At 37.2% G+C, this 13,851-nt stretch overlaps 1 protein-coding gene across 1 annotated transcript in view; it reads left to right on the forward strand.

The window, feature by feature from the left end:
• CRPPA (CDP-L-ribitol pyrophosphorylase A) overlaps positions 1–13,851 on the forward strand; it is a 126,260-nt gene that overhangs the window by 20,907 nt on the left and 91,502 nt on the right. The window contains exon 3 of the mRNA XM_087773830.1: positions 4,404–4,553. Coding sequence (XP_087629956.1) covers positions 4,404–4,553 — 150 coding nt within the window. The remainder of the gene's footprint in view (positions 1–4,403; positions 4,554–13,851) is intronic.

Below are 13,851 nucleotides of genomic sequence, written 5' to 3' on the forward strand. Positions count from 1 at the left end.
GATGCATTTTGTGTATGATTTTGAAAGCACATCTACTTGAGATCTGGGTCAAAATGATTAGAAATTGGAAAATGACTACTCTGGCTAGGGAAATGTTAGTATAAGACCCAGGCACTTGCTTTAGACTCACAGGATTTGTATTTTATGATAGGCTAACTCAAAGTGTAAAAAAGATCTGTAGAACTACAGTGACATTAGCAAATACTTATAATTTTAAATGAGGACAGATTTTCTTTGTTTTATTCATTTTTTTTTAAATTCATGTCTGAACCTCTTGCCTGAGAGCCAGGCCAAATACCTGTAAATTCCTGACATAAATAGCAAGTCAAAGCTTCTCAAATTAGAACAAATAAAATTCAAATACCTGAGACTCAATATATACTCTCTTTACTAGTATGGAAATAGTTCGTTGTTACTGATTTATAACCAGAAAAACAACATGGAAATTCCTTGCAAAGAATGAAATATTTTGTGTTGCAACTGAATAGATGTAGACTAGCTGAATGACTGTGTTCTTCACTTACACCCCACAGTCATCAGGGGCAAAAGCCCCTTTAGATATAGTAGTACATTATTGTATTATTTGCCCTACTGTGCTCTAATGTTTAAGTTTCTGAACTAAAAAATGTAGTCTGTAGCCCTGCCTTAAGTACCTCAATTCCCCGTTCAGTTCATTGCAAGACTGCTAGGAGTGGAATTCAGAAAAGGCTTTGTGCTGAGCAGGGAGGACGCTTGCGCTACCCAGAAGGAAATACCACAGAACAAGCCATACATCTGAAACTGTGCCCCTCTTTGGCCTGTATATGAGAACAAAATTCACAGCTCACTTCTCCTGTTTTTACATGCCGAATATTATGTTTACACCATGAATGAAGATACCCGTGAGCCAGTTTTGGAAGCAGAAGCATGTGCGGTGAGGTCTGTGTAAGCCAGCTTGGGTTTGGCAGCTGTGTCGGCGTACGCCAGCTAGAGGATGTCACCAGAAGTCCTGCAGATGCAAGGTTTCCTGTGTTAGGGACTCAGCTCTCTTGTCCCATATAAAAACAATGCAGGGCATACATAGGCCTCATACATTTTCCTTTGCTTGATCACAGTTTCACCCAGTCTGAAAGTGGCCTTAGGAAGTCATGTAGTTCTCGTGTCACTGAGGTGGGAAACGCAGCCCTGTGTTGGGTCACGTCATCCGGTTGAGGGAGCCTGCTGAGACAGAGAAAGGTCCTGCAGAAAGATGAGCCAGTACTGAGCAAAACAAACAACCAGTTTCTGTATCTTGTCACAGGATTTTAAGGTTTCAGCTCAGTGCTGCACCTTAGCAAGTATGTTCTAGCTCATGGATTCACGGCTTTTGGACCCCAGCTGCTCATCATATGAAGGTTTTCTGTGTAGTAGAAACTTCCAGGCTTCAGTAAGTACTAGAGCTCTGCATTCTACTTCTAGAGCATAGAGCAGTCATGGGCCGAGTTGTCCTTTTTTGGAATAAAAGCTGATTTTTTTTTAATCAAATGACGGCTAGTTATCCTGTTACTGCATACATAGTTAAAATTTCTCTCCCTCACATGATCAGAAGTCAGCCATATATCGTATTCTTTGTATTAAACTTAATGTTTTCAGTCAGTGTCAGGCATAGTTTGAGTGGACTTGCTGCAGAAGACATCTTATTGGGCCCAACTTGTGATTTCTCATTGAAATGGAGGGAAGACAGGTGAAACTCTCAGCCTGCCACACTGGACTCAGTTCTGGGGTAATGTAAAGCAAAACTGTAGTTGCTTGAAAAATGCCATTTGTTAAATATTAGGTGCCACGAAACTTTCAATTACTTGAGAAGTTAATTGGGAGTTTTAAAAAATGACATGTTGGATTTATTATAAATTAGATCTTCCTGAATCGTCTGGAAGAGCTAGGCCTCAGCAGAGCAGGAGATGTGGTTCAGTATTGTCACAAAGATACAGATACAGATATTCATGAATTTTTATTGTGCAATAAACCAGATGTCAAGAAAACAATGTGTTTCAGAGCTCCTTTAATAATATAATTTTGAGTATTTCAATTTTATTTAGAATTGCAGTTTGTTTTTTTGTTCCTCAGAGTGCGTGTTTCACTTGTGAGATTTGGTTACGCAAGTCACATTGTATTCTCTTGGCCTGTTTTATGCTTAAAATGTAACATGACATGATTGTTAAAAACTGTAATAAAATATTGGATCGGCCTAAGAAATCCTCTTTTGCTAACTGTTTTTCTGGAATGGTAACTGTTTTAGAAAAAAAAATTTAAATAGACTTAACTAATTACAGAAAAGCTGTGGCTAGCATGCTGCTCAGTCTCTTTTCCCATGACCTTCTAATTTTATAATTTTTTTTGTGTGTGTGTGAACAATTAAAATATGACGGCAGAGCAAAATAACGTAGTCCAAATGCCCAGCAGCTGGGATATAGAGGTAGTAATCCATGTCCTGGAATCATAGGAAATAGAGAGGGGACAAGTTGCAGATAATTTAGTCCCTCTACTTCTGCTTATGCATAGCTTTTCCTCAAAGTACATCTGTTAAATTTACTCCTCATTTAATACATTGACGTATTACTAAAATTATAGTGGTATTTAGTTTTGTCAGTTTGTCTTCTCTATTACAGAAGTAAAATTGATCCTGCCTGGGACAGAAGGATGGACTAGATTGCCTCTTGAGATCCTTTACAGACACTTCTGTGATTTCATGGTTCTCACTGATCTTTCTGCACCATGTTTTGCCTTTGGATGATAGTGTTTTGCTCCATGTAGTGTTTTATATAGATATCTCTTCCCATGTATTAGAAAGAAAAAGTGCTTTTCAGATTTTGAGAAGGTGGTTCAGATATTTCTCATGTCATATGAGTCTTTTGAATCTTTTCTCTCCCTTCTCCCTGCCCCAGTAGCTCATGCATATCAGAACTCTTTGGGCATGAGAAATTGGTTCACATCTCTGTCCTCATTCTGTAAAAGAATGAACTAAGAAGCTGTATTTTAGAGCTCATAAAGTGCTCAACACGCTGACTGCATTCCTCTTTGTTTTATTGTTCAGTAGTGTGAAAGGGGGAGGGAAGACAGCTAGTTCTTCTGAGAGGAAAAAAACTGAGTTCACTTCTGGTGTCTCATTCTGCCACTGTATGCTTACCTGAAATCAGAAATCTTGTAAGGATGGACAGGACTCATATGTATGAGGGCAGGATTTTCCAACAGAAGATAAATGAAATCAACAATAATGGTGCTCTTATTTTATGTGATGAGACCTATTTTTTTTTCTGTGTCAAAGCTCCCTAGACCTCCGATGATCTTCTGTGGCTGCAATGAAAAGTGTCAGAATTCACCATTGGGAGTGGTTTTCTAGGTATACTGATTTAAGATGTTGGATAATTCCAAATGTTTTGGAACAGCATCAATTATTCTTTTTTATTATTCTTAAAGATAGATAATAAACAGTATAGTGTAAAGATGCCATTCTCAGTGGTTAACGTTGTTAGGGAGTGTGCTTTTTGCCCTGTGACTTGATAAGGAATGTTCTGTCATTGCATCGTTTTCTTCGTTATTGTATGGACAACTCTTGTCCCAATTGCCTTTAGCTTTATATAAAGTTTGTGTGAGCATTTGATAAGTGACTGATGAAATGTGGATAACTTTCTGGTATCAAAATGACTAAAACCAGCTAGAAGAGTTCTGTTTCAGAGATGCCATAGATCTTTAATACTATATATTGATGAAAAGATCAAAGATGTATGTTTAATTGGTTTCAAATCTAAGCAAAACCAGAACTGAAATATAAGCATTTAAATATCTGTTCTGGGGCACAGTGCTGCTGGATATTGAATACTTTCTGATGTATATACTCTGTTCCCTGTGATTTCACTGGTAAGTGTAGTTGCTCAGTATTTCACAGGGTGAATTCAACACAGAAGAACAAGCTCAATTTTCTGAAACTTTTGTTGTTGCTTATTTCTGAGCAGTTTAGCCAAATTGAAATCTGTGAAATCAATAGGTGTTGTGGATTCTCAAGACCTCTCAGGTGTGTCTCATGCTGTTTGATATCTGAATAGGCCTAGAACTGAACTCAGAGAAACCACCTAATATGTATGTAGAAGAAAGTCTGAAAAAGGAACATCTCGGATCTGTACATGTATTTTCAGTAGATGTTTATGAAGGACTTAAGATTTTTCTTTTTTCTAAATTGGCCCTCAGTGTGTACTTATACAGTCTTCCATTGTTATATTCATGTTTAAAGTCTCATACAGACTAAATCGTATGACTTATGCATTAGGAGATATATAAAAGATAAATAAGTAGAAAATGTATTTTAAAGCTCTTACTTTTTTTGACTGCACTTATCTGATACACATTAATATTAACATTTAGTCCTCTCTTTGTGTTTTGTTCCACAGGCAGCAGGAGCAATTCGTCCTCTAGTTTCTACTGTTATTGCCTCTGCTGCAGACGGCTGTTTAGACCACTCATTGGAACGTGCCAGGTACAGAGCGAGTGAAATGCCTCAGGCTTTCTTGTTTGATATAATCTATGAAGCATACCAACAGGTAAGACTTTGAGACTTTCTAAGACTTTTTTCCATTTATTTTAGTTAAAAAAAAAGGATTTTATTTCTCTTCTTTCAAAAATAGAGATTCAGCATCTATTTCAGATCACATCAAACTACGTGTATTACTTCTCTGTAGTCTTTTGATGAAAATGCTTTATCATTCTAATCTATTCAGTTTTTTTGATTATCAAACTGCCAAATACAAGAGGGAGTGAGGGGTCTAAACTATTGGAAAGATTTGCTTTAATTTTTATTGCGCATTAAATAGATTACTTAAATGAGTGGGTTAATGTGTTTAAAGTTAGGTATATATTGTTGACTGAGAGTATCAGAGAGTTTTGGATGCACAGTGTAATAATGGCACTATATAATAATATGATGGGATACAGGCTGTTCTGAAATATTGGAATAATATTAACTTGATACATCTAGGTAAATTAAGTGTTTAATTTGTTTTGTGTTGCGTGTGTACTATACATATTTTGATTAGTGGCTGAAAATAATATTTACTTAGTCTCTGTTGTAATTCTCCATTTTTTTCCTAGTATATTGCTAGGAAATAAAATAAAATTTGTGGGTGGTGTATTAAACCCCCACTCTTTTGCCTTTATCCCTCTGGAAGACTGCTTTCGTTTGCTCCACCCTGCATTCACAGTTTACTGGAAACACTCCAGGCTTTCGTCTCAGCATTCTACTTCCTTTTCATTCATCACCTTGTGGAAATTGCCTGTCCTCCAGGTATCTTCGAGACTGACTGGAAGCAGAGCATTTCTTCATTTGTCACTTGGAAGGAATTATTTTTCACACCAGTAATGCTGACAGTCATGCTTCCCATCAGTCTTTCATTTCTAGAGTAAACAAGCCCAAATTACTGATATCCACCTTCAGAGAGTACATAGCTTAGAAGTCACCAACAACAGAACAAAATGCATGGACAGGCAATGAAGAAGAAACAGTTGCTTAATTGTTCCGTAATTGTTTGGCACAAATTCCACGTCATACCGTTTATGCTTGATACTTGAAGCTATTCTTAGATGCTGAAGATGAAGGGCTGTCCAAGACGAAGAGCTATTCAAGTGATTGGACTAGCTCCAACCTTTTTACTTCTGATGGGAAGCAGGGGGATGTTCTTGGTGTATATGATGACACACAGCTGATACTTGTAAGTGAGACTCTAGCTTGAATGTAGTGGGCATACTCGTGATAAAAGCAGCATATATGTGCATAGAACACATCTCAAGAGACAACAGCTACTGTTGGTTATACAACTGTTTCTTGTTGATGTGTATCTCTTGGCAAATGGTGTGTTTATGTGTTGTTTCTCAAAAAGCCAACCCCAAAACAAACCCCTATTTTTTCCTACTGTGTTTGCTCTTAGTTTACAGATACAGTAAAGCTGGCAAATACATAAAAAACTTTTCCCCTAAATGCCTAGCTCAAAATGCAACTATATTTGCAGTCCCGGTGCTGCTCTGAATAGCGTTCTCTTCTCACATATGCATTCCATCAGTCATCTTTTTTGTATCCCTGCTCTTTCAAGAACAAGCCACCAAAGTTGTTAGCAAGCAACCAAGGCTATGGTTCCTTGTCCCCAGTTCCCTTTGCATTGGCTAAATTCTGGTCATTTACATGCTCTGTGCCTTGGAGCTCTGGGAAGGATAACACTTCGCTAAACCTCTCAACTCATATTGTTTGCTAATTATTTATGTTTCAATGGTGCCTAACTGTCCAAGTCAAGGATTAAGACCCTATTGTTCTAGGAACTGTACAAACAAATAAAAAAAGATAGATAATCGTTGTCCTGAAAAACTTAGTCAAGCTACTGTGGGAGAGATTTTTGTAGGAATGGATGCAGCTTATGATGCTTCCTAAATATTAACATACCCATCATTAGTTCCCACAACAACCTGGTGAAGTAGGTAAATATCATTGTACAGATAAACAAAAGAAGATAAAATAAGTTTGTTACTCGTGTTGCAAGTCGTTCACAAAGCTGGGAATGGAATTAATTTTGGCTGACTCGGCATGGGATCACTCCTGTGTATTTTATACAGTTGTGACCTTTATGCAACAACAGTGTGGGGAAAAACAACAGTCAAACATGCATTCCTTAGAAAGAAACTGTCCATTTGAATTACTGCTTCAAATAACATAGGCTTTTCAGTTACATTGTGGGTAACGTGGAATACTGCTTTTAAACTCCGTCTCTATTTAAATGCATCATCTGATGTGAGTAGGTATAGAATCATAGAATGTCCTGAGTTGGAAGGGACCCACAAGGATAATCGAGTCCAACTCCTGTCCCTGCATAGGACAACCCCAAAAATCACACCATATGTTTGAGGGCGTTGTCCAAATGCTTCTTGAATATTGTCAGGCTTGGCGCCATGACCGCCTCCCGGGCGAGCCTGTTCCAGTGCTCCACCACCCTCTGGGTGAAGAACCTTTTCCTAATATCCAACCTAAACCTCCCCGGCATATCTTCCTGGCGTTCCTTCGGGTCCTATCATTGGTCATCAGGGAGAAGATATCAGCACCTGCCCCTCCTCCTTCCCTTGTGAGGAAGCTGTAGACTGCTCAGGTAGCTGTAGGTAGATTTAGAGAGTTTACTTCCAGATGTGTTCTTTTTCATGAATGTAAGATATCTGAGTATCTTGACCACTAAGTTGCAACATTCAATTAAAGGTCAGTTCTCTGATCCTTACAGGTTTGCCATCTCTAGTCTTTTTTGCTCTTCTTGTCTGGTACCAACCCGGGCAGAGCAGACTAGTGCTCCTTCTCCTTTTATTGCTGTTTTGAATGTATTTTGACCTAGAAAGGAATAAGGTATTAACACTATTAAAATATGTAAAAATACTTTTGTATGATCTTTATCAAATTTAAAGTCATTTCCTTAGAAAACTTTTCCCAGTTCTTCCTTGATTAAAAAATTGTAGTAAAGATTTGGGGAAAAATACATACCTTGTACATAAAATTAATTGAAGTAGATAAAACAAATGCCAAAGATTGGTTTACAATATTATCTTAAAATATATGTATACTACAGTGAATTCCCTTTACATTTGGTACCAAAAATCCAGCACAGATGTTGAGGACATTCAGCCAGCTTGTTTGCATGCATTTCATTGTGATGCATCTCATTTTTCTGTGCTGGATCTCAATTTATTTTTCACTCTTACCTCTTCTTTGTTGCCTAGATCATACATATTCCAAACAGATCTTCTTTGTTCAGGTATATATTGCTTTCTGATTTAACTGTGATGATGTCAAGATTTCTGACATCATAACTGTTCACTTCACAGCTTTATAGTAGTGCTGTTGAAACCTTTTAGATTTTGCTCAAAAATTGCATGCACTCTGTTGTCTTCGTAATGACTTTGAGAGCTCATTAAAACAGACATTCTTCATCACTTGCATATCTGATATTTGAGTCCCATTTAACAGGGCTTTTCAAAGGTTAAAAAACAGTACTTCTATTTTTTTAATGTGATTTGTCTGGCTTTGGGTTTTCCTTATTATAACCACTTTGTCAAACAAAGAAAAAATGTTGGACTGGAAGTGATAGCAAATTAGATTCTGTTTGGTCAGTTGCCCAGAAATGGGGTTAAGTATTCCATCCATTACCTCTGAAATATGCTATAAAATCACTTATATTGTGTTTCTAATTTTTACTCGTGTTGTGTGAGAGAATTAGGTTCTGTGAGAAGGTATGCATTGCATTGTTTTCAAAAGGGTTTCTTATTGCCCCTAGTCACATCTCCTTTTGCTAGGTGTATAACCTAATATCTTCTGTTCTTTGGGACAGTCCTCCTCTTACAATTCCATAATGTTTCTTGATCCTGATGGGGAAATGATTTCATCTTTCTACTCTGTTATTGTAAGGTAGCCAAGGACGTCTACCTGCAAGGTAGGGTTTCTTTGTTTGTTTGTTTTTGATTCCCAGAGAAGTAAATAAATCCGAAATGGGAAGAGCAATCCAAAAAATGTTGGTGAGGTACTGGATACTGCTAGGTCTTCTGATGGTTAATTTTGAATAATTTTTTTTAACCATACTGAAACAATAGTATAGATTCATGAAAATATTTCCTTAAAAATAATCTCAGACTTTTTCAGTTAGCATCAATTTTAACATCATTTAGTGGTGGAAGCAGCTTTTTTTGTTATGTCTGTGTATATGCTTAAGAGGGAACAAAAAAGACATTCAGATGTCCCATATTTTTACTTTTTTTATTGGGGGAATGCAAGCACTTTGAGAGCCATTGTTGTTTCTTGGTGAAAGAAGAATTGGGAGTACTTTGTGTCTGCCTTTTTGTGATGCAGCAGGTAAGTGGAGGTGCAGTAGGGAAGGGAAAGCTTTTTGGTATTCTTCTACCTCAAATGGTAATTGCTCCAATGCAACAGGATCAGAAGACTGCTGTTCAGGGAACAGCTACTCCTTCCACTCCAGAATATTGATACTAATTTTAACATTTTTATAAAGTTTCTGTTACATTGTTATGCATTTTAGTTTTAACTCAGGATACCGCTTGGCTTCTGTATTGGACATCACATAAGCCAGACTAAAAACATCTAAAGTCAATATTGAAATTAAGCAACTGTTTAGAGCCCACAACAGCCAGTGGAGCTAAAATGATGTCTTGATCTTAAAAGGCCTCACTACTCTGACTTATGTGTCATTAGATGGAGCACTTAGCTATAATAAATTAATAGTCATAATGGGATTTTGGCAGATACAGGCACCTACCACTGTATGTAACACTGCTTAACACTTTCTGTTGCAAGTGCCTGTGTTCAGTTGGTTATATGAAGCGTGGGCAAACAGCTGTTTTGCTTCTATTTCAGTGAAGTATTCTGATGCCTCCAATTTGTAGTAGGACTTCGGAATTTGGCATTGGGATGGTCCTGAGGTGAGAAAAGGATGAATTATACAGGCCTCCTTACACATGTGTGCGAGTGTTACTGTGTCACTCATCATATATATGCCTCCTCACCTCATATTCTTATGAAGTACAGCACTGCTTTCATGCCCTTCAATTTGTTACGTTTATAAAATGTATAAAAGTTACAAATTTATAAAATTTATAAAAGTTGTAGCTATTATTTGTATGATGCATGCTTGACACAAGGCGGACAAGTGACAGATGCAAACAACTGCAAGGGGAGAAAGAACTGTATTTATAATGTGTGTAGTATCTCGCAGGCAGGAGGCTTTACCTTAGCCAGGGGTTTTCCTTGGGAGGTTGGGTTAAAGGCCATATAAATGTGTTAAGGGGATAAACCTATGTTGCATCAGTGCTCTTAGTTTTGGTATGTCCTAATTTGTGAGTTCTTGTTTCCTGTGCAATGTAAGGAACCATAGCACTAACCTTCAGTAAATATTAGTAGTGGACGAGTTCAATTTTTTTAAAATAAAAAATGCAAATCTCTAATAACTAGTAAAACCTGTGGAAAAGTTGTAAAATTGCAGAACCCATGATTTACTTCAGTTCTAACCTACCTGGGACAAAACTAGGCAGTTGGATTTTTTTATTTTTTGTTAATAAGAATTAAAATCCTGATCTTTGGAAACGCATGTTTCTTTTCTATTCTTATCAGCCCTAAGGGAAATCAGAAAAGTTTAAGTGTTAATTGAAAATCCACCCTTTCCAACGATAGCAAATAAAGCATAAATTCCTTAGACCAGACTTGTTCATTTTTGCTTAAGGTAGTTTCATGTTTCTGTTCAGCTTTTTAAATTAAATAGGAGCAAATGCGAAGTATGATCCTGTAAGCCTGTGAGGAGGAGGGTGGGGGGCAGACTTCACTTACTAGAAGTCAAGTGTTCCCCTGGAGCAGTATCTTTCAAGGAATTAGAGTATCAGGAAGTCAGGTAGACTGCCTATTTCCTTTAATCAGACTAGGCTGAGACTGATTTCTGTAATACCTGTTTCTGACATACTGTGAAATGCACAGAGATCTCAGAGATATTTTGTCTTTAACACAAAGCATCTTGTTGTGTCATGTCATGTTAGTGTACAAAGTAACACAATCACAGTATGAAGGCTGAAACACCCGAACTTAACAAAGGATTGTGTATTTGAAATCTGTCTGCCAAAGTAAGGAGGGTAGCAGGAATAATTAAAAAGCTTTGCCTTTCCTGATCTGGCAGAGAAACAACTGAAAATGGAAGCAGAAAAGGATTGGGGTGTAGAAGATCCTGACTAGCTTCTGTGTCAGAGATGTAAACGGAAAGACTAGGGAAGATGATGTGATGGTTAGAGAGTTGTCAGCATGAATGCTGGGGATACAATAGAGTTGCCCTCCAGTGTGACCAGTCTGGTGAAGCCGAGGACCTTGTAAGAGGGAAGAGCTACACACAGCTGAAGAAAGGGTGGGACATGTTAGAAGGCTATTCTGCAGGAATCCTTCACATGTGGATGTCATGGCAAGGTCTGATCACTATTTAAATATAGAGTAATAGGTTTATAACAATCTTAATTTAAAAAAAATAATTTTGGTACACAATTTTTTTTCTGGTAATCTTTTATACATTGTTTTACACTTAGCCTCAAGATATTCTGTACCTGGGAAAATTTACCACAAAAGCTACGCCATTTTTTGGGGGGTGTTTGTATTGCATATGTAGTTAGTTTAATCATCTGTTGATAGTAGACCTTTTGTAGATTATGGAAGCTTACATTTAGCTAATCAGAACAATGAGGCTGCACTAAAAAAATAAAAAACTAGGAACAGGAAGCAGGAATATTCCTTGAAGGAGGATGAGCTTCAACGTGTTTAGAGATGTTTCTCTGATGCATGTCTATAACCTCCTTAGAGATATCCACACAGAACAGACTGATTTTAGGGATTATATCTAATCTGTGTAGAAACTATGTAAAGATCAGTACTTTTTGGGACTACACTGAATTAATACATCTGTTCATAGCCAACATGACCCACTTCTTGGATAATAAGCAATCACATTTACTTATGGGATGTTACAGCATCTGCCTGCATAGGAGAGAGCTGCTATATATAAGCACAGTAATGACAAGATACAAAATAATAGTGTGTCAGGGAGGATCATACAAATACTTTGATGCTAAATTCTGGGAGGCAGATGTTCTTCCACTCCCCCAAAAAATCATTACAAGATGTCCCCAGATGGGGTTGAGATGGGGAGACGAGAGATTCTGCAAACTGTCCAACCTGATCCTCAGTAGAAGAAAAGGAAATCCCAAAATTGTTCTTGTCTAAAAAACCCCTGAGAATGTTCAAGGAAGATTTTGCCAGAGTAAGAAAGGAAGTTGGCTATTGTTAGGCCCATTGTAGAGGTATTTGCTCAAAGTATTGTCTTTTCTGTATGTAAACAATAGGGAGTATATTCCATGTGGATTTTGTAAACTTCTAAAGTGCTTTTTGAAAGGGCACAACATTACTGGGATTCTTCTTTAAACATGTGTGAAGCATTTTAGTATCCTCTGTAGGGGGGAAGTGGAGTCAGCTGTAGCAGTTTAGTAATATTTTGGCATAGGTCAGGCAAGTCCTTTGAGGCAGAATGTCTAGACTGATTTGGGGATTTTCCTGTGGGTTCATTCTTTGTTAAAGAAATCAATGTCTGTCAAATTAACATTGCCAGGAGCAACAGGCGATTAAATGAACAGTAGCGGACAAATTGTTGACTAAAACCTTGGCAACTTTGGGACCAAGGGTCAGATTCAGAAAAAGGACTGAAGAGTCAAAATGTAAGTGAGGCAGAATTTGGGCATTTAAGTCTAATGCTGGAATCCTGAAAAAAACCAGTGCTCACCTCCGTCCTAAGACTAAAGATATCTGAATCTTCAAGGCACCTCAATTTTTTTTTTTTTAACATTCACCTAGTATGAAACTTTATGTGTGCCAAGACATCTAAGTTGTGGCAAGGCTGAACAGCTTAATATTTACCTCCTGTAAACATCCACTTGGAGAAAAAAATTTTTTGCCTCATGCTATTCAATCATGAATTGGTGATATGGGTCAGAGCTATTCGGTTTTGTAGCACAAAAACACTGAAAAAGAGATCACCATTGCTTTTAATATATGACAAAAAGTACATAAGATATATAGATTTTATCATAAGCTGTAATGGGTTGTTTCTTGGCCTTCATCTTTAAAAAAGCGTCAGACATCTTTTATTAAGTGTATTATGCCGTAAGGATGATCAGTTTACCTCATTCTTCTTCAAACGTATTTTGCGGTTTCTATGTGCTCTGTGTGTGTATGGAGATCCACTTCCTTTCCCACCATCCACAGCTTTGGTCACCCACTTTGCTTTTGTATTTTGTATTTATATGTTCAGGTCTTCTAAGTATATGCCATGTAACATCATTGTTGTGTTTTTCCTAATTCTGCATTCCAGTTTGTGTCTATAGGTTTTCTTCCTTCTTATCAACTGTATTCTGAAATACTGAATCAAGAAGTGATTCATGAATTAGACAAAAGCTAGCTAAAATAATAGTAATCTACTACTTGTATGAGGACAGTACTACAAGCCAATGTTCTTTGTACGGAGTCCTAAAGGCAGCATACTTCCATCTGCCTATGAAATGTAATAGGTAATTACAGTTTTAGTGTAACTACCTACTTGGTTGGTCAGAGTCAACCTACTTGGCTGAATAGTAAATGGATTATTTCACTTTGTTGAAATTCCTACTCCAGTTCCTCTGATGGTATAATAATATAGATTTTAATTAGCTGTATGCTGGTGTCAAAGTGGGGAATATCAGTCAGTTTTTCAATGTGCAATCTAAGCATGTGAAATAACCTAACAAAAATAAGCCTTTCTGCTGATTTGTTCATGGGTCATTAGGATTTTAGATCTGATTGTTTGACAAGGAAATCTGTGTAGCTCCTAAATGTTGAAAGAAAACCTAGTATCTTATTTCTCTTTACATCAGAAGTTTTTGCTTTATTAACAGCTCCCTTTCATTGTTGTGGTCCATTTTGGCTTGGATTTTATCTCTGGTTTTAGTCCCATTTAAAAACTATTTCTCTGGAACTTCAGTAGAACTTGAATTCTGTTCCATTTCATTCCTGCTGAAAATTGGTATTTTTTTGGTTTTGATACAAAATTTTAATGCAGCTAATTTTTTAATAATGCAGTTTTGCAGAGGATTTTGATCTGCTTTTCTCCATTCATCTTCAGGCTGATGCACACAGACTGTTGCTTAAATACAGGGTTGTCAACCTCGCCTAAATGAATATCCTAACTTGTGCAGTCTTCAGGTTGTAGTTCTGAGATGTTTTCCGAAGAGATTTTCCAGTTACTTCCTCTGGCA

Source organism: Nipponia nippon, unplaced genomic scaffold (genome assembly GCF_047370975.1).
Source record: "Nipponia nippon isolate SJK-2023a ecotype South Korea unplaced genomic scaffold, ASM4737097v1 scaffold_1, whole genome shotgun sequence".
In the NCBI taxonomy this organism is placed as follows: domain Eukaryota; kingdom Metazoa; phylum Chordata; class Aves; order Pelecaniformes; family Threskiornithidae; genus Nipponia; species Nipponia nippon.